This window comes from Coregonus lavaretus, assembly GCF_964263955.1.
Source record: "Coregonus lavaretus genome assembly, chromosome: 39".
NCBI classification, from domain to species: domain Eukaryota; kingdom Metazoa; phylum Chordata; class Actinopteri; order Salmoniformes; family Salmonidae; genus Coregonus; species Coregonus lavaretus.
The window spans coordinates 25307266-25328681 of NC_140026.1; the positions used below are offsets into that span (position 1 = coordinate 25307266).

Here is a 21416-nt window from a genome sequence, read left to right on the forward strand (position 1 = left end):
TCATGAGCCCATGACTGCCATCCCATCCATCATCACTCTAGCGCTGGCCGTTGTTGAAAGATTTCATGTAGATGGCACTATCAGGTTGCCCGTTTCACTCGGTGGCACTCTTGGGTATTAATATAACATTTGTAAGCGTGGTCCAGTTGATAGTAATGATACAGTTACTGGAATAGTGGGCCAAATGTATTAATTTCAATGTCAAAGAAGCATCCAAGTAAGCATATATGCATATATTTGTATGTGTTTGAGGCTATAACATGAACATCTAGCCTATAATTTGCCATTACTTCAATTTATAGAAGCATATGCATATGAGCCATTACTATTAGTCTATTAAAATGTATAGCCTAAATGGGGACACATTGAGATACCATAATAGCATACCAATTTTGGTTACCAATTTTCTTAAAACCAGGAATGTAAATGTATTGGAAATAACCCAGAAAGTGAGGGTCATAGCCAAATGAGGCTCTGGTTAGCAGAGGCGGCCAACAATAAGAAAAACGCTTTTCCCCGCGCCACGAATGTTCAAAAGTGACAATGGGGTTCCTCGAGCAACCAATCACACTCTGCCATGTTGGGACAGTCTGGCCAATGGCAGCGCTCAGCAAATAGGAAACATTGGATGATTCGGTAGTTGTCAAGCGATGGGGACTCTGGGGAGCAATACAAAAAGGGAAGTGGAAAACAATGAACCGATCTGAGCATCCGCGTCACCGTGACGTGCAAACACCCCCGACATTTTTTTTAGGAGAATTCCTCTGCTTTTTGGATGCAGTTCAGCATAGTGACAGGCCCCTGGGGGAACCTGAATGGTTAAAGCAAATGCCAGTGTCTGCGGCGTGGACTTCCACAGTGTTCAGCTAGAACAAGACACATTGTAGCCGCCACAGACCCCCTCCCGACAAACAAACAACAAATTGTTACAATGTATCATCCCATCGTACACGTCCCCCACACATGAGGGAGAGAATACATTTGCAGTGGCTGATGTTAATTGATTTGCATACCGACTTCCGCCCCATAGCTTTAGTGTCTGCATCAGCCGGTATGCAATTGAGACGCCAGGGGAAGCAGACAGACAGATGTCAAACGAAGACATGAATACCTGACATTAACTTTTCATCTAAGTTAAAAGTAGGTGAACGTTGTCGTGGACGCGGTGGAGGAACTGAAGGGCGACAGGGAGAAGCTGCTGATTTCCTTTTTTTGCAGAGTGGATTTGCTACTTTCATATGAGGGGGCGGACCTCTGACTGCGTGTTCAATATGCTGAAAGCAAGCCCGATGTGTGCTTACTGTATGTGGGAGTACAGAGACTATTTTGTCTTAATTCAATCATGAGGATCGGGATACATTGCACTTTAAACCGCGTTGGATACACAGTTTATTTTTCTTGGCAGCAAGCTATAGCCTATTTAATTGGTCGTGTGTGTTTTTTCAGACAGAAGATTCCATACTATCCATTTGCACTTTTTGTCTTTTGAAGTTGACCTTAACAAAGTAGACCGGTTTGCCTCAGAGCTAGCTACCTTTAAATCGTTTTTATAAAATCTGATATCATATTGATCCTTAAGGAACACTTGAGGGGAATCGATTGACGTCTACTTCGTGTCATGCCACACAATGGTGTCATTTTCGGTTGGAGTTTTGAAGTCCTATATCTTTAATTTGACATTCTGAACACTTGAATTAGACTAGATCGTTATTTTTGTAGACAGGCCTAGACTTCATTATCATTATCTATATATATGCAAATAGTGGAGCATTTCTTTGTTACACCAACAGATTCTGTAGACTATTTCGCTGTTATATATTCATATGATGTGGTCTTTATCTAAACACCGGGTTTTTTAAAGTTGGGTGCATTTGATCGGACAACGGTTGTGTCTGGCGTTCTATTGTGACTCGACACATTCGAATATTTCTGCCCAAAACGCAATTCTCTACGTAGTCTTGACACCCGTCTGAATCCTTGGAGAAAGCTTTCCATTTTGGCATAGCCATTGTTTGATTTATCCTCCCTTCACACGGAAAACAATTAGTGGCTTCCCTCAAGATGAGTTACTTCTACCAAGCAGTGCTTTTATTGCTACGTGGACTCGTCATCTCTGCGGTACTGGGATTGGAAAGCGGCTACTCAAACGATATGTTGAATCGTGCGTCTGATGCCGCAATTGTAGCCACTACAGGTAAGCGTGCTAATCCAAGACACACTGTTGCCTATTATTTACGCATGTTTACCGCTTCGCTTTCTCAGAGAATGCCAGAGGAATGCCACGCACTGCTGGAAAACTGACATGAAGCGGCCCCGGGAGTCGTGCCTACGTCGCCAGTCACCTTTTTTTCTTGTGCATTGCCAAGGAATGCCGGCATGGCAGGAATGCACTATTAATTCATAGGGAACAACCGACCGATGGAGCGCATCCTTTACTGTAATTGTGCTTGTGTGTAACCTTACACTTCACACCTCCAGGGTCCGATGATTTGAGAGTATGTGAAGGTATGCGGCCTGATGCAACTCTTTTTCACTGACTAATGTAATAGATGGGGGTAGCCTACCTAGCTACTGTAGGCTATATGTCCATGTGTTTGTTCACATGGGTTGGCCTGAGCCAGGCACAGTACAGCTCAATCTCTTATAAATCACCTTAATTCCCAAACAACTGAGCATGACTGAACTAAAGCATTGGCAATGGTGCTATCAAGCTTATAGTTCTGATCTACGATCAGGTCCCCCCTCTACACTGTGTGTACAAAGCATTAAGAACACCTGCTCTTTCCATGACATAGACTGACCAGGTGAAAGCTATGATCCCTTATTGATGTCACTTGTCAAATCCACTTTGATCAGTGTAAATGAAGGGGAGGAGACAGGTTAAAGAAGAATTTCAGCCTTGAGACATAATAATAATAAATAATAATATGCCATTTAGCAGACTCTTTTATCCAAAGCGACTTACAGTCATGTGCGCAAACATTTTGTACGTATGGGTGATCCCGGGGATCGAACCCACTACCCTGGCGTTACAAGCGCCATGCTCTACCAAGCTCAAATTCTTCTTCTTTAACCTGAATAGGCTACTGGCACAGGTCTCAGTCAAGGTTACCCATACAGAGGACCACATGGATTGTGTATGGATTGTGTATGTGTGCCATTCAGAGGGTGAATGGGCAAGACAAAATATTTAAGTTCCTTTGAACAGGGTATGGTAGTAGCTGCTAGGTGCACCGGTTTGTGTCAAGAACTGCAATGCTCAACAGTTTCCCTTGTGTATCAAGAATGGTCCACCACCTAAAGGACATCCAGCCAACTTGACAGGACTGTGGGAAGCATTGGAGTCAACATGGGCCAGCATCCCTGTGGAACGTTTTCGACACCTTGTGGAGTCCATGCCCTGAAGAATTGAGGAAGGTGTTCCTAATGTTTTGTATAAACACATTAATTATGATCTAACTCGCAAATCTGATCCTAGATCAGCACTCCTACTGTAAGACGCTTTATGAATAGGCTACTGGCACAGGTCTCAGTCAAGGTTACCCATCACCCGTGCTGAGTGTAGTTTGGCGAACCACCTCTTCCGTCTCACGGCTCCAAATTCAACAGCTGTTAATCTAATATCAGGTCAGGATGGTGTTTTACAGTAGTGTGTCGTTGTCATCTCTGATCATGTTGGTCTGGTTCAAGCCCTCACAGGACAGAAGCCTATAGGATCGGTGAGGAACAAGCAGCCAGCTGAACAAAAGGCCTTGCTACTGGGGTGGACAAGGCTATCTAGACCCCATAATCCCCATGCCAGGGTCAATATAACATCTCATAAACAGTCACTTTCACACAAATCCTGATATGAGTGGCAAGGCAGTCACTTTCACACACATGCTGATATGAGTGGGCTCCCGAGTGGCGTAGTGGTCTAAGGCACTGCATCTCAGTGCTTGAGGCGTCACTACAGACCCTCTGGTTCAGATTCCAGGCTGTATCACAACCGGCCGTGATTGGGAGTCCCATAGGGTGGCACACAATTGGCCCAGCGTTGTCCGGGTTTGGCCGGTGTAGGCCGTCATTGTAAATAAGAATTTGTTCTTAACTGACTTGCCTAGTTAAATAAAGGTAAAATAAAAAATAAGTCAGATTAAGTAGTAACAACTTTATAAGAAAGAACATGATTATTGGGTAACTAAGAGCACAGATAAGTGAGGTCTGGAATGAGACAAGCTATAGTAGCTTCACGGCTTTTCACACATTTGAAGGCATGTCAGAATAAAGACATCAAGTCCTTCAAGCACCAAGTGCTCTTCTCCACTGAATGGTATGAAGGTGGTCAAGTGCACTGGCTCCCAAAAAATCTAAATGTTCAGGCCCCTGTGAAATATTGGAGGTTGGAATAAGCAGGGGGTATGGTAGTGATCCATAATGGTTGATGACCTAAAACACAGAAATCGACCAGTTTAGGTTGTTGACGTTTAAGATAATGGAGGACGATTATTTTTTTATGAGCATGGCCTTATTTCTATTACAGCATATTGGATGACTGTCATTCATATTCCATTCACCCAACTCAATGTAATATCGATAGGTTTAGGCTACTGCATGAGACTCACATTTTCCCTATACCCATCATGAGGTTGCTACAACCTAGCCTAGGAATGAAAGTTTACAATGTAGGTGCACAGGTTGAGAGAAAAATGAAGAGTAATCAAGGTGACAGACAGTGACATATTCAATACCGCCTTGCACACTCTTCTTCCCTGCATCTAGTTGACCTAGGGTGTAATCGTTAGTCCAACAGTTGCAAATGAGAGTTTCTATTGGACAAATGCAGGTATGTTTATCCCCGTTCTGTTTTTCAACAGAATCGGCGGAATGAATACACCCCGGATCACACGCAAACACAGTTCACTTTCATAGCAGCCATATACAAACAGCATAATCATTTTGCTCGTTGTATAATTCCTTATCTCATCTATGCGCTCTCCTCCTCTCACCTTTTCCCTTCACTTGTGGACTTCAGTGCACAACACATCAGCTGTCTGTGACCAGGCGAAAAAACCTTTCCAAGCCAAACCTTAATATCATAACCGCTAAATGCTACACACAGCCTACATCGTTGTCACCATATTAGCTAACGTCATAGTCAACATAGCTACCAGAACTAACGCATTAGTTAACCCGCTACAGTTTAGCAGTTACACCGGCGGGCCCCGGGGTAATCAATTAATAAAACCAAACACTTACTTTGACTTGGAAGAGTTCCAATGTTGGATAGGCATAGCCAGCTATCAAACATAGCATCCCTCTCTGTTTGAGCCAGGTGTTTGAGTAGGCTAAACTAGCTGCATTCGCTAGCAAAGTGAATGTGGAAAAAATACAACAAAATAAAACTAGCTCTTTCTCTTGCTTCTCCTTCATTTCTAAAGAAATTAATTTGTTCAAAATGTTTCAACTATTGTCTTTCTCTCTCTTTGAGTCAACTACTCACCACATTTTATGCACTGCAATGCTAGCTAGCTGTAGCTTATGCTTTCAGTACTAGATTCATTCTCTGATCCTTTGATTGGGTGGACAACATGTCAGTTCATGCTGCAAGAGCTCTGATAGGTTGGAAGACGTCCTGTGGAAGTTGTCATAATTACTGTGTAAGTCTATGGAATGGGGGGAGAACCATGAGTCTCCTAGGTTTTGTAATGAAGTCAGTGTACCCATAGGAGGACGGAAACTAGCTGTCCTCCGGCTATACCTTGGTGCTACTCTACAGAGTGCTGTTGAGGCTACTGTAGACCTTTATTGCAAAACAGTGTATTTTAATAAATTATTTGGTGACGTGAATATATTTGGTATAGTTTTATCTAAAAAGGTTAACTTTTTTAATGATTCACAATTTATATTTTTCTGACATTCACTGAGGAGGATGGTCCTCCCCTTCCTCATCTGAGGAGCCTCCAGTGAAATGGACCCAGTGAGATTTAATATGGTTAATATCAGTTTTGAGTTCAACAGTTGTCATTAGAAGCCTGCTTCTTCTCAGTAGTCTGTCATCCTTATCCAGAGCAAATAGATACGGCCTCCATAGACTAACCTTACTTTAGGGGACTTCCATAACTCTTATTTACATATAGTGACTGTCTGTGTACTCAGCTAGGTATTTGCTGAAGTATGAGAGGTTACCAGCTACCTGCCCGGATATAGAATAAATGCTCCTCTTCTCTTCTGCTTTTTTGATTTAGCCCCATTGGCTGTTAGTTGATAAGTATCAGTGTTGACATATGAGATGAAAGAGGCTTCTGCAGAACTTACACTTGTCACAGTTTAAATATTAATGGATAAGAATTGTCAAAACATAAAACTAGGCCATGAAATGTATGTTAAAATGTTGTATCTTTTTTCTCACACATGCAAGATAATCCTTGAAACCCAGTCTGAAAGTTTTTAATACATCTATCTCCTCTTTAACATCGGAGATAGCAGTAAATACTTAATTTAGACAGTGCTTATACATTTACAGCCTGCCTGTCCATTTAAAATGACAAAACCAGGGCCTTAAAAATAAAGTGAGATCTAAATTGATTAATAACGTGGAAGCATGCTTGACTCCACAACATCAACTGTGGAGCGTGATGACTGATTGCATGGGAGTCAGGACTCTGTTGGGTTTTCCTCCCAGTGGACCTTGTACTTTTGTAGGGCTAGTGTGTGTGTGTGTGTGTGTGTGTGTGTGTGTGTGAGTGTGTAAAGGGAGCTGGTTCTTAGCTTTGAGATAATAGCCTCAGTGGAAGTGATGGAATAATTGATTTTCCATCTGGCCCATTCAAGAAGGTCACCTGGCCTTTTGCACTGCAGCCTCTGCATCAAGTCAATGTGTGTGTGTTTGTGGCTGGTTGTATTTATGTCAAGTTGTAGTGTGTGAGTATGCATAACTGGTGTACTGTATTTGTACTGTGTGTTCATGTAAGTCGTTGTGTGAGTGTATGTGTACGTGAGTGAAAATGTGGTTATGTGTACATCTTCAGGCAATGACTGTGAGCTCTTGGTTAATGAGTTTGTGTGTGTGTGTCTGTATGTATGTATGTATGTACACGTGCACTTATGTATGGGTTTTTCTTTTGGCATTGGCATGTGTGTGGGCCACTATATAACAGCATGACCTTGGCCTGAAAGGGCCTCTGGCCGCAAACAAAAAAATGAAGTAATTTCCTGTGGTCCAGCAGATGGGTATCGTGTCCCTGCTGTAAGGGAAAGGTTGTGGGTTTGAGCCGCCCCCTGCTGGGTTGTTAGGGGTCATAGGGTGAGGGTGCAGGGTTTATGATTTGGCGCCTAAATCTTCTGCAGACCTTACCCTAGGTTGTGTGACTCTGGTTTGACGTAGCCTCTTTTCAGAGGAAAGGGGGAAGAGGGGAGGGGAAAGGAAACGGGGAGGGGAAATGGTCACATAAGGCCTACATAACTGTATCCCCAAAGTCCTGTTTGGCCCAGTTGCCTTGGTTGCATGAGTAGGAATCATTACCTCTAACCTCACAGACATGCGCCTATATCACTGTGTCAATTACGGAAACAAATGATGTTTCGCAGTTCAAGGAAACTAAGATAAGAGTGAGAATTGAAGATGGTGTGCTTATGGTTAGGGTTAGAGCTGTTCTTGAATTAATGATTGCACGGACCACCACACCAAGCGTGGTTAGGTGATATGTCATGGGGAGAGCTCATGAGGTTTTATACATGGTGGGCTGACTGAGATGTCTTACCACTTGGTCGTTTTATGGTTGACCAGAGTGGTTATGGTTGTTTGTGGTTAGTGATTTAAAAAAGCCTTTCTGGGATGAGATGTGCTTCATATAGGACAGTGGTGGATGGCTCACACCTGCTGAACGTACAGTTGAAGTCGGAAGTTTCAGCTTTTATTTCTTTCATCACATTCCCAGTGTGTCAGAAGTTTACATACACTCAATTAGTATTTGGTAGCATTGACTTTAAAATGTTTAACTTGGGTCAAACGTTTCGGGTAGCCTTCCACAAGCTTCTCACAATAAGTTGGGTGAATTTTGGCCCATTCCTCCTGACAGAGCTGGTGTAACGGAGTCAGGTTTGTAGGCCTCCTTGCTCGCACATGCTTTTTCAGTTCTGCCCACAAATGTTCTATAGGATTGAGGTCAGGACTTTGTGATGGCCACTCCAATACCTTGACTTTGTTGTCCTTAAGCCATTTTACCATAACTTTGGAAGTATGCTTGGGGTCATTGTCCATTTGGAAGACCCATTTGCGACCAAGTTTTAACTTCCTGACTGATGTCTTGAGATGTTGCTTCAATATATCCACATAATTTTCCTTCCTCATGATGCCATCTATTTTGTGAAGTGCACCAGTCCCTCCTGCAGCAAAGCACCCCCACAGCATGATGCTGCCACCCCCGTGCTTCACGGTTGGGATGGTGTTCTTCGGCTTGCAAGCCACCCCCCTTTTTCCTCCAAACATAACGATGGTCATAATGGCCAAACAGTTCTATTTTTGTTTCATCAGACCAGAGGACATTTCTCCAAAAAGTACGATCTTTCTCCCCATGTGCAGTTGCAAACTGTAGTCAGGCTTTTTTATTGCGGTTTTGGAGAAGTGGCTTCTTCCTTGCTGAGCGGCCTTTCAGGTTATGTCGATATAGGACTCGTTTTACTGTGGATATAGATACTTTTGTACCTGTTTCCTCCAGCATCTTCACAAGGTCCTTTGCTGTTGTTCTGGGATTGATTTGCACTTTTTGCACCAAAGTACGTTATTCTCTGGTAGACAGAACACGTCTCCTTCCTGAGCGGTATGACAGCTGCGTGGTCCCATGGTGTTTATACTTGCGTACTATTGTTTGTACAGATGAACGTGGTACCTTCAGGCGTTTGGAAATTGCTCCCAAGAATGAACCAGACTTGTGGAGGTCTACAATTTTTTTCTGAGGTCTTGGCTGATTTCTTTTCATTTTCCCATGATGTCAAGCAAAGAGGCACTGAGTTTGAAGGTAGGCCTTGAAATACATCCACAGGTACACCTCCAATTGACTCAAATGATGGCTTTAGAAGCTTCTGATAGGCTAATTGACATGACATCATTTTCTGGAATTTTCCAAGCTGTTTAAAGGCACAGTCAACTTAGTGTATGTAAGCTTCTGACCCACTGGAATTGTGATACAGTGAATTATAAGTGAAATAATCTGTCTGTAAACAATTGTTGGAAAAATTACTTGAGTCATGCACAAAGTAGATGTCCTAACCGACTTGCAAAAACGATAGTTTGTTAACAAGAAATTTGTGGAGTGGTTGAAAAACAAATTTTAATGACTCCAACCTAAGTGTATGTAAACTTCTGACTTCAACTGTATGTAGTTGTTATATCAAAAGTCCCACAACTGACTAACTGGAACAACTTGGGAAAGTATTCAGACCCCTTCACTATTTCCACATTTTGTTATATTACAGCCTTATTCTAAAATGGATGGTGTTCTTGGCGACCTTCAACGCTGCAGACATTTTTTGGTACCCTTCCCCAGAACTCTGCCTCGACACAATCCTGTCTCGGAGCTCTACGGACAATTCCTTCAACATCATGGCTTGGTTTTTGCTCTGACATGCACTGTCAACTGTGGGACCTTATATAGACAGGTGTGTGCCTTTCCAAATCATGTCCAATCAATTTAATTTACCACAGGTGGAGTCCAATCAAGTTGTAGAAACATCTCAAGGATGATCAATGGAAACAGGATGCACCTGAGCTCAATTTCAACTTTCAAGTTTCAAAGGGTCTGAATACTTATGTAAATGTGATTTTTGTATTTATTTAATCATTTTAGAATAAGGCTGTAATGTAACAAAATGTGGGAAAAGGGAAGGGGTCTGAATACTTTCCGAATGCACTGTATGTGAAAGCTTGCATCTCAGTACAAGTCTGCAAATGTTTGAACTTTATGCTGGTGAAACTGCGGGACTTACCAAAGATGCTGAACAATATATTTTCAATCAGTGTTTGTCCTTTCAAAACATGCTAATGAACATATACAGTACAATACATCATCCTATGTTTGGATAGAAGGGAGGGGTGTGTAAGTGAATTTCTCTGGTTGGTTGATGGCTGGGGCTTGCTTGAGTGACAATGTGTACGTGGACTTCCTCACTTCTAAATGCCACTGTGTATTTAGCTTGTTTAGCGTTTCAACAAACAAAGCCCTTCCCTCTGTCTCCCAGAGAGGAACACATAGTTCTGAAATGATGCATCGGGAATATGACAGTCCTCAAGAGAGAAACTGTACCATCATGTTCTTCTTGTACATAAGCTTTCATTGGACCCCTGTCTTTACTGTAACAGGTTTTATGAGTGGGTCACTCAAAGATGGAATTTTGAAGAGGCAGAAATATTTTTAAGGATAATTTTTTACATTGTTTGTCCCTCAAAATTGTTAGTAAAAACACAGTAAAAGCCTGAGTTTGGAGAAAACCCACTCTTAGTTGCTACATTTTGAAGCTCAGTGCATGGCGGCCACCTCAGCATTGATATGGTTATCTTTCTGAACAGAGTGGCCGCATTAATAAGGTGATTTGTTTGAAAAGGAAGGTAAACATTTGCCTCTCCCCTAGAGCTTGTTGACTCTAACTCTGAAGTGCGCCGAAAGGAGTTGGAACTCAGCATTTGCATTTTCAGGACACTAATTTTCTTTGACGTTTCTTTAGCTTTCTTTTTTCTTTTTCTATCAAAATGGAGACACTACACTTAAGGAAAACCAGGCGTTATCTGCTGCAGCAACGACTGGGCCACAGAGTGAGTTCCCAGGTTCAGTTTAGGGTTCCAAGTGACAGCATGACGGTGCGAACATGGACTGCCTCACAATTCCGCGGCTTTCTGGGTATTTAGCTCCTTTAGTGTTTCAACAAACAAACCCAATCTGTCTCTAAAGAGAGGAACATGCAATTCTTAAGTGATCCATCCAGAAGAAACTAGCACTTCAAACAGAATTTAAACATTATGTTCCACCACACAATGGTATCAAATCAAACTCTGCCACCAACCTCTGCCACCAACACAATACCTTTGATAAGTTAAGTCAGAGATACCCTCTCAAACTAATGTCTTGAACAACCCCTTGTCTCAATTTCCATACTGAATGCACTTATTGTAAATCACTCTGGATTAGGGCATCTGCTAAATGACTAAATTACATATACCGTAAATTACCCCCACCCTCTCCCTGACTCGAGAGTCCATTCGTTGAGAGTTGGTGGAACGGTAACATAGGCCTGGAGTTTCACGTCACTCCATCAGACTGTCTGACCTGCTTACCCTAGACAGCTGCTTCCGATCTTGATCAGGGGTTGTGAGCCGCCCCTATTAGGGCCAGACTCCAGGCCGAATGGAACCAGGGTGTATTTATAAAGACCGCAGTAATTTTTTCCGATAAGAGAGCCGCCTGGCGTTTTCCTTTCCGTGGTCCGTCACTAAGCGTGTCGGAACTCCGTGATGTCGGCGGAATCCGGGTCGGGATGCATGGCTGACCCAACGGTGACACGGACGCAGGATCCAAGCGTTTCTCATAGCTGGGCTCTGGCGTCACGGCCACGTGGCCGACTCGGCTTTCAACCGCGCTCGCTGGCCGGAGAGCTAATTGGACTTTAAATGGCTTACTTTGGCCCCCTCTGTTTCTAATCACTCAACACTCTGCCATCAGGACAGTTTTAGATGAGACATAAACATGTGCATAAACATGTAATTAACATGTACTTAAACATGTAAATATTAACCATTGATTATATTCATATGACCTGATTAGGGATGTTGGCTTTCTGATATAGTATGTAATTGATCACTGCAATGAATAACAGTGAACCCATGAATAGACGACATCCTCTATACTCCATCTTTGAAGTCAGCACTCATAATAGAGTTCACATGTAAATTCACTGTGATCATCTCTTAGTTCCCAACAGTCACCCAGTGTCTGGCTCCGTGTGTCTGGGTTTCCTTTACCATTACCATGGAGTCTCTATCAGCATAAGGAATGGCATCCTCACTATGGTGCAGCATTCAAAGCAATGGGCCAGGGACCAGGCAATTGAGCCATTAAACTGCCACACTCCATCTGTTTCTTAAATGGTTATATTCTGAGTATCGTATCATTATACAGTGCCTTCGGAAAGTATTCAGACCCCTTTACTTTTTCCACATTTTGTTACGTTACAGCCTTATTCTAAAATTTTTTTTTAATCCTCAGCAATCTACACACAATAACCCAGAATGACAAAGTGAAAACAGGTTTTTAGAAATGTGTGCAGATTTATTAAAAATAAAAAACAGATACCTTATGAGTATTTAGACTCTGCTATGAAACATGTAAACACACTAACACTAACTCTTTGAAAATAAATATAATAATTTATTAACCATACAAGCAATACAAGACTATTATTATGGTGGGAGATTATAATACGGTTTTAAATACCTCTATAGACCGTAAAGGAAATCACACTACAAACTATCACCCTCATGCACTTAAGGAAAACACGAATATCATGGATATATTGGAACTAGTGGATATATGGAGGCTTAAATATCCTGACCTAGTGAGATATACAGTGGCTTGCGAAAGTATTCACCCCCCTTGGCATTTTTCCTATTTTGTTGCCTTACAACCTGGAATTAAAGTGCATTTTTGGGGGGTTTGTATCATTTGATTTACACAACATGCCAACCACTTTGAAGATGCAAAATATATATTTTTGTGAAACAAAAAAACTGAACTTGAGCGTGCATAACTATTCACCCCTCCAAAGTCAATACTTTGTAGAGCCACATTTTGCAGCAATTACAGCTGCAAGTCTCTTGGGGTATGTCTCTATAAGCTTGGCATATCTAGCCACTGGGATTTTTGCCCATTCAAGGCAAAACTGCACCAGCTCCTTCAAGTTGGATGGGTTCCGCTGGTCTTTAAGTCATACATTTTTACATTTACATTTTAGTCATTTAGCAGACGCTCTTATCCAGAGCGACTTACAGTTAGTGAGTGCATACATTATTTTTTATACTGCCCCCCCGTGGGAATCGAACCCACAACCCTGGCGTTGCAAACGCCATGCTCTACCAACTGAGCTACATCCCTGCCGGCCATTCCCTCCCCTACCCTGGACGACGCTGGGCCAATTGTGCGCCGCCCTATGGGTCTCCCGGTCACGGCCGGCTACGACAGAGCCTGGATACCACAGATTCTCAATTGGATTGAGGTCTGGGCTTTGACTAGGCTATTCCAAGACATTTAAATGTTTCCCCTTAAACCACTCGAGTGTTGATTTAGCAGTATGCTTAGGGTCATTGTCCTGCTGGAAGATGAACCTCCGTCCCAGTCTCAAATCTCTGGAAGACTGAAACCGGTTTCCCTCAAGAATTTCCCTGTATTTAGCGCCATCCATCATTCCTTCAATTCTGACCAGTTTCCCAGTCCCTGCCGATGAAAAACATCCCCACAGCGTGATGCTGCCACCACCATGCTTCACTGTGGGGATGGTGTTCTCGGGGTGATGAGAGGTGTTGGGTTTGTGCCAGACATAGCATTTTCCTTGATGGCTAAAAAGCTCAAATTTAGTCTCATCTGACCAGAGTACCTTCTTCCATATGTTTAGGGAGTCTCCCACATGCCTTTTGGCGAACACCAAACGTGTTTGCTTATTTTTTTCTTTGAGCAATGGCTTTTTTCTGGCCACTCTTCCGTAAAGCCCAGCTATGTGGAGTGTACAGCTTACAGTGGTCCTCTGGACAGATACTCAAATCTTTGCTGTGGAACTTTGCAGCTCCTTCAGGGTTATTTGTGGTCTCTTTGTTGCCTCTCTGATTAATGACCTCCTTGCCTGGTCCGTGAGTTTTCGTCGGTGGCCCTCTCTTGGCAGGTTTGTTGTGGTGCCATATTATTTCCATTTTTTAATAATGGATTTAATGGTGCTCCGTGGGATGTTCAAAATTTCTGATATTTTTTTATAACCCAACTTCTCCACAACTTTGTCCCTGACCTATTTGGAGAGCTCCTTGGTCTTCATTGTGCCGCTTGCTTGGTGGTGCCCCTTGCTTAGATTGCACACAGGTGGACTTTATTTAATTATGTGACTTCTGAAGGTAATTGGTTGCACCAGATCTTATTTAGGGGCTTCATAGCAAAGGGGGTGAATACATATGCACGCACCACTTTTCCGTTATTTATTTTGTATAATTTTTTGAAACAAGGTATTTTTTTCATTTCACTTCACCAATTTGGACTATTTTGTGTATGTCCATTACATGAAATCCAAATAAAAATCCATTTAAATTACAGGTTGTAATGCAACAAAATAGCTACACACAGCTCACTACAACAATCACCCACACAGACAAGGAAGCAGAGGGAACACTTATACAGCCTCGGGGACAGCCAGGAGGACGCGGAGCAGGGCGAGCCGGATGGCAATGGTGGAAATTCCGTAACATGGAGGGATCGAGGATATCCCTCACCGGGACCCAGCACCGTTCCTCCGGACCGTACCCCTCCCACTCCACGAGGTACTGAAGGCCCCCCACCCGACGCCTCGAATCCAGGATGGAACGGACCGAGTACGCCGGGGCCCCCTCGATGTCCAGAGGAGGTGGAGGGACCTCCCGCACCTCAGACTCCTTGAGCGGACCAGATACCACCGGCCTGAGGAGAGACACATGAAATGGGGGTGTTGTCTCTGGGCCTCTCCTCTGTGTCATACAGCCGGGACAGTGCATCTACCTTCACGTTCTTCATACCCGAAATGTATGACAATGTAAAATCAAACTGGGTGAAGAATAGGGCCCACATGGCCTGGCGAGGATTCAGCCTCCTTGCTGCCCGGATGTACTCCAGGTTACGGTGGTCCGTACAGACGAGGAAAGGGTGTTTTGCCCCCTCAAGCCAATGTCTCCATACAGTCAAGGCTCGGACAACAGCCAACAGCTCCCGATCACCAACGCCGTAGTTCTGCTCCGCCGGGCTGAGCTTCTTCAAGAAGAACGCACAGGGGCGGAGCTTGGGTGAGGTACCCGAGCGTTGAGACAGGACAGCACCTATCCCAAACTCGGACACATCCACCTCCACTACAAATGGTAGTGATGAATCGGGGTGGGCCAGTACTGGGGCTGAGGTGAACAGACCCCACAGTTTGCTGAAGGCCAGGTCAGCCTCAGTAGACCAGCGGAGCTGGGACGGCCCACCCTTCAACAGGGAGGTGATGGGAGCTGCGACCTTGCCAAAGCCCCGGATAAACCTCCGATAGTAGTTGGCAAAGCCAAGGAATCGCTGCACCTCCTTAACCGTGGTTGGAGTCGGCCAATTACGCACAGCTGAAATGCGAAAGCAATTTAGGTCAAAAGAGTCCATATTAACAAAGAAATGGAAGGACTAACAGTACAGATAGGTAGCAATACAAACTGTACCATAGAGGCTCAGAATAAGTTAGAGGAAAAACAAAAAGAAATGGAGGAACTTATTCAAGAAAGATCAAGTGTAATAAAGTGCTCAACTGCTCTAAAAAATAAAGGGAACACTAAAATAACACATCCTAGATCTGAATGAATAAAATAATCTTATTAAATACTTTTTTCTTTACATAGTTGAATGTGCTGACAACAAAATCACACAAAAATATCAATGGAAATCAAATGTATCAACCCATGGAGGTCTAGATTTGGAGTCACCCTCAAAATTAAAGTGGAAAACCACACTACAGGCTGATCCAACTTTGATGTAATGTCCTTAAAACAAGTCAAAATGAGGCTCAGTAGTGTGTGTGGCCTCCACGTGCCTGTATGACCTCCCTACAACGCCTGGGCATGCTCCTGATGAGGTGGCGGATGGTCTCCTGAGGGATCTCCTCCCAGACCTGGACTAAAGCATCCGCCAACTCCTGGACAGTCTGTGGTGCAACGTGGTGTTGGTGAATGGAGCGAGACATGATGTCCCAGATGTGCTCAATTGGATTCAGGTCTGGGGAACGGGCGGGCCAGTCCATAGCATCAATGCCTTCCTCTTGCAGGAACTGCTGAACACTCCAGCCACATGAGGTCTAGCATTGTCTTGCATTAGGAGGAACCCAGGGCCAACCGCACCAGCATATGTTCTCACAAGGGGTCTGAGGATCTCATCTCGGTACCTAATGGCAGTCAGGCTACCTCTGGCGAGCACATGGAGGGCTGTGCGGCTCCCCAAAGAAATGCCACCCCACACCATGACTGACCCACCGCCAAACCGGTCATGCTGGAGGATGTTGCAGGCAGCAGAACATTCTCCACGGGGTCTCCAGACTCTGTCACGTCTGTCACGTGCTCAGTGTGAACCTGCTTTCATCTGTGAAGAGCACAGGGCGCCAGTGGCGAATTTGCCAATCTTGGTGTTCTCTGGCAAATGCCAAACGTCCTGCACGGTGTTGGGCTGTAAGCACAACCCCCACCTGTGGACGTCGGGCCCTCATACCACCCTCATGGAGTCTGTTTCTGACCGTTTGAGCAGACACATGCACATTTGTGGCCTGCTGGAGGTCATTTTGCAGGGCTCTGGCAGTGCTCCTCCTGCTCCTCCTTGCACAAAGGCGGAGGTAGCAGTCCTGCTGCTGGGTTGTTGCCCTCCTACGGCCTCCTCCACGTCTCCTGATGTACTGGCCTGTCTCCTGGTAGCGCCTCCTCTGGACACTATGCTGACAGACACAGCAAACCTTCTTGCCACAGCTCGCATTGATGTGCCATCCTGGATGAGCTGCACTACCTGAGCCACTTGTGTGGGTTGTAGACTCCGTCTCATGCTACCACTAGAGTGAAAGCACCGCCAGCATTCAAAAGTGACCAAAACATCAGCCAGGAAGCATAGGAACTGAGAAGTGGTCTGTGGTCACCACCTGCAAAACCAGTCCTTTATTGGTGGTGTCTTGCTAATTGCCTATAATTTCCACCTGTTGTCTATTCCATTTGCACAACAGCATGTGAAATTTATTGTCAATCAGTGTTGCTTCCTAAGTGGACAGTTTGATTTCACAGAAGTGTGATTGACTTAACGTTACATTGTGTTGTTTAAGTGTTCCCTTTATTTTTTTGAGCAGTGTATTACTAAAATAAAGCGAACTCGATGGAATATGGGGAGAAATGCACCAAATTATTTTACTGAAACTTGTTACAGATGACGGAGTCACCCATGATCCACAAACAATATTTTGAAAGAGGAAGTAAAGTACTTTAAGCATATATTTTCGTTTCAGTCTCCTCCATCTCCACTAACCAAAGCTAATTGCATGGATTTTTTTTCTATTAATAATGTACAGCTGTACAGAAAGACTCATGTGAAAGCCAAATTACAGAGGAGGAACTTCTTGATGCAATTAAAGCCTTTAAGTCCGGGAAAAGTCCAGGGCTGGATGGCATACAAGTGGAGGTATACCAAACCTTTTTTTATATACTCAGAGGACCGTTATTAGCATATTTTAACCACTCCTATATAAATGGTAGATAATCAGACACCCAACAAGAAGGTCTGATTTCATTATTACTGAAACAGGATCCAAGTGGTAAATATAAAGATCCAGTCCATTAAAAAAATTGGTGGCCTCTTATACTTCAGTGTTGTGATGCAAAAATTCTAGCAAAATGCTTAGCGCATAGAATAAAAAATGTATTGTCCGATATTATTCATCTTAATCAGACAGGTTTCTTACATGGATAATACATTGGAGATAATATTAGAGAAGTATTGGAAACAATAGAACACTAGGAAATATCTGGGAAACCAGGCCTGGTATTCATAGTTGACTTTGAAAAGGCTTTTGATAAAGTACGACTGGAGTTTATATATAAATGCCTGGAATGTATCAATTTGGTTGAATCTCTTATAAAATAGGTTAAAGTTATGTATAGTAACTCTGTGTAAAATAGTAAATAATGGCTACTTCTCAGAAAGTTTTAAACTGTTGAGGAGTTAAAACAAGGTTGTCCAAAATCGGCATATCTATTTATTATTGCCATCGAAATGTTAGCTGTTAATCCCTCCACAGCCTCATAAAAAAATTACAATTTTACATTACCGTGTAGTTTACCAATAAAATGGTCTGGCGGGGATGTGGACATACTCGGTATACATACAGTTGAAGTCGGAAGTTTACATACACCTTAGCCAAATACATTTAAACTCAGTTTTTCACAATTCCTGACATTTAATCCTAGTAAAAATTCCCTGTCTTAGGTCAGTTAGGATCACCACTTTATTTTAAGAATGTGAAATGTCAGAATAATAGTGGAGAGAATGATTTATTTCAGCTTTTATTTCTTTCATCACATTCCCAGTGGGTCAGAAGTTTACATACACTCAATTTGTATTTGGTAGCATTGCCTTTAAATTGTTTAATAATAATAATAATAATAATATGCCATTTAGCAGACGCTTTTATCCAAAGCGACTTACAGTCATGCGTGCATACATTTTTTTTTTTTTTTGTGTATGGGTGGTCCCGGGGATCGAACCCACTACCTTAGCGTTACAAGCGCCGTGCTCTACCAGCTGAGCTACAGAGGACCACAAATTGGGTCAAACGTTAATTTGGCCCATTCCTCCTAACAGAGCTGGTGTAACTATAATAATAATATGCCATTTAGCAGACGCTTTTATCCAATGCGACTTACAGGTTTGTCGGCCTCCTTGCTCGCACACGCTTTTTCAGTTGTGCCCACACATTTTCTATAGGGTTGACGTCAGGGCTTTGTGATGGCCACTCCAATACCTTGACTTGGTTGTCCTTAAGCCATTTTGCCACGACTTTGGAAGTATGCTTGGGATCATTGTCCATTTGGATGATCCATTTGCGACCAAGCTTTAATTTCCTGACTGATGTCATGAGATGTTGCTTCAATATATCCACATCATTTTCCTTCCTCATGATGCCATCTATTTTGTGAAGTGCACCAGTCCCTCCTGCAGCAAAGCACTCCCACAGCATGATGCTGCCACCCCCGTGCTTCACAGACCAGAGGACATTTCTCCAAAAAGTACAATCTTTGTCCCCATGTGCAGTTGCAAACCGTAGTCTGGCTTTTTTATAGCAGTTTTGGAGCAGTGGCTTCTTCCTTGCTGAGCGGCCTTTCAGGTTATGTCGATATAGGACTCGTTTTACTGTGGATATAGTTACCTTTGTACCTGTTTCCTCCAGCATCTTCACAAGGTCCTTTGCTGTTGTTCTGGGATTGATTTGCACTTTTCGCACCAAAGTATGTTCATCTCTAGGAGACAGAACGCGTCTCCTTCCTAAGCAGTATGACGGCTGCGTGCCCCGTGGTGTTTATACTTGCGTACTATTGTTTGTACAGATGAACGTGGTACCTTCAGGCATTTGGAAATTGCTCCCAAGGATGAACCAGACTTGTGGATGTCTACCATTTTTTTCTGAGGTCTTGGCTGATTTCTTTTCATTTTCCCATGGTGTCAAGCAAAGAGGCACTGAGTTTGAAGGTAGGCCTTGAAATACATCCACAGGTACAACTCCAATTGACTCAAATGATGTCAATTTGCCTATCAGAAGCTTCTAAAGCCATGACATCATTTTCTGGAATTTCCCAAGCTGTTTAAAGGCACAGTCAACTTAGTGTATGTAAACTTCTGACCCACTGGAATTGTGATACAGTGAATTATAAGTGAAATAATCTGTCTGTAAACAATTGTTGGAAAAATTACTTGTGTCATGCACAAAGTAGATGTCCTAACTGACTTGCCAAAACTATAATTTGTTAACAAGACATTTGTGGAGTGGTTGAAAAACTAGTTTTAATGACTCCAACCTAAGTGTATGTAAACTTCCGACTTCAACTGTATCCCGAAATAAATAAATGATTTCACTCCATTACATTTTTATAGAAAGTTAGCAAAAATAGATAAGATCTTGCTACCAATGAAAGGAAAATACCTGTCTATTTGTGGAAAAATCACCCTCGGGTGATTTGTGAAGGCAAGGTCATCTGATGCAACACTCTTTAGTCATATCCCAGTTTACCTATTTGCTTATGGTCTTGCCTACACCTAGCGACCTGTTTTTCAAATTATATGTGCAAAAAATATTCAATTTTATTTGGAATGGCAAGCCAGACAAAATTAAAAGGGCCTATTGATATGAGTATGAATTCGGAAGGGCAGTAATTATTAAATATTAAAGCATTTTACCTCTCACTAAAGACATCAGTCGTACAAAAGTTATACTTAAATCCGAACTGGTTCTCTAGCAAATTAGTAAGAATGTCTCACCCCATGTTCAAGAATGGCCTTTTCTTCCCCTTTATTCAGATTACAATCTCTCACTTTCGGATATTTGAAAACGAAATAATCTCCAAAATATTGTTATTTTTAAAACAAGTATTAGAAAGTTGGTTGCAATTTCAGTTAAATCCACCAGAAAAGACAGAACAAATAATACAACAAATATTGTGGTAGAACTCAAATATACTAATTGTTAAAAAAATATAATTTTCTAGATACAATTTATAACAAAATGTATAATCCAAAATTGGTTAAAGAAGATTGTGATGAATAGAAAAATTTACCAAAAAATGACAAAAAAAATGACAGCTGTGCCATATAGATTGCAAAATAGTTGGGAAGAGATTTTCGATGTACCGATTCCATGGCACATGGTTTATGAACTGATACGCAAAACGACAGCGGATTCAAAACGTACAATTGTTCAATTTAAATTATTTTACAAAATTCTTCCAACCAATAGAATGTTATATACAGTACCAGTCAAAAGTTTGGACACACCTACTCATCAAAGGTTTTTCTTTATTTTTACTATTTTCTACATTGTAGAATAATAGTGAAGAAATCAAAACTATGAAATAACACATATGGAATCATGTAGTAACCAAAAAAGTGTTAAACAAATCAAAATATATTTTATATTATTTTAAAGTAGCCACCCTTTGCCTTGATGACAGCTTTGCATTCTCTCAACAAACTTCATGAGGTAGTCACCTGGAATGCTTTTCCAACAGTCTTGAAGGAGTTCCCACATTTGCTGAGCACTTGTTGGCTGCTTTTCCTTCACTCTGCGGTCCAACTCATCCCAAACCCTTTCAATTGGGTTGAGGTCGGGTGATTTGTGGAGGCCAGGTCATCTGATGCAGCACTCCATCGCTCTCCTTCTTGGTAAAATAGCCCTTACACAGCCTGGAGGTGTGTTGGGTCATTGTCCTGTTGAAAAACAAATGATAGTCCCACTAAGCCCAAACCAGATGGGATGGCATATCACTGCAGAATGCTGTGGTAGCCATGCTGGTTAAGTGTGCCTTGAATTCTAAATAAATCACAGACAGTGTCACCACCAAATCACCCCCACACCATCACACCTCCTCCTCCATGCTTCACGGTGGGAATCACACATGCGGA

The 21416-nt window shown here is 42.6% G+C and overlaps 1 protein-coding gene across 1 annotated transcript in view; it reads left to right on the plus strand.

The window, feature by feature from the left end:
• Positions 1-2061: 2061 nt before the first annotated feature.
• LOC311113111 (stromal interaction molecule 2-like) overlaps positions 2062-21416 on the plus strand; it is a gene marked incomplete at both ends in the record, with an annotated part of 99253 nt that continues 79898 nt past the window's right edge. Inside the window, one exon of the mRNA XM_084156254.1 lies at positions 2062-2194. Coding sequence (XP_084012380.1) covers positions 2062-2194 — 133 coding nt within the window. The remainder of the gene's footprint in view (positions 2195-21416) is intronic.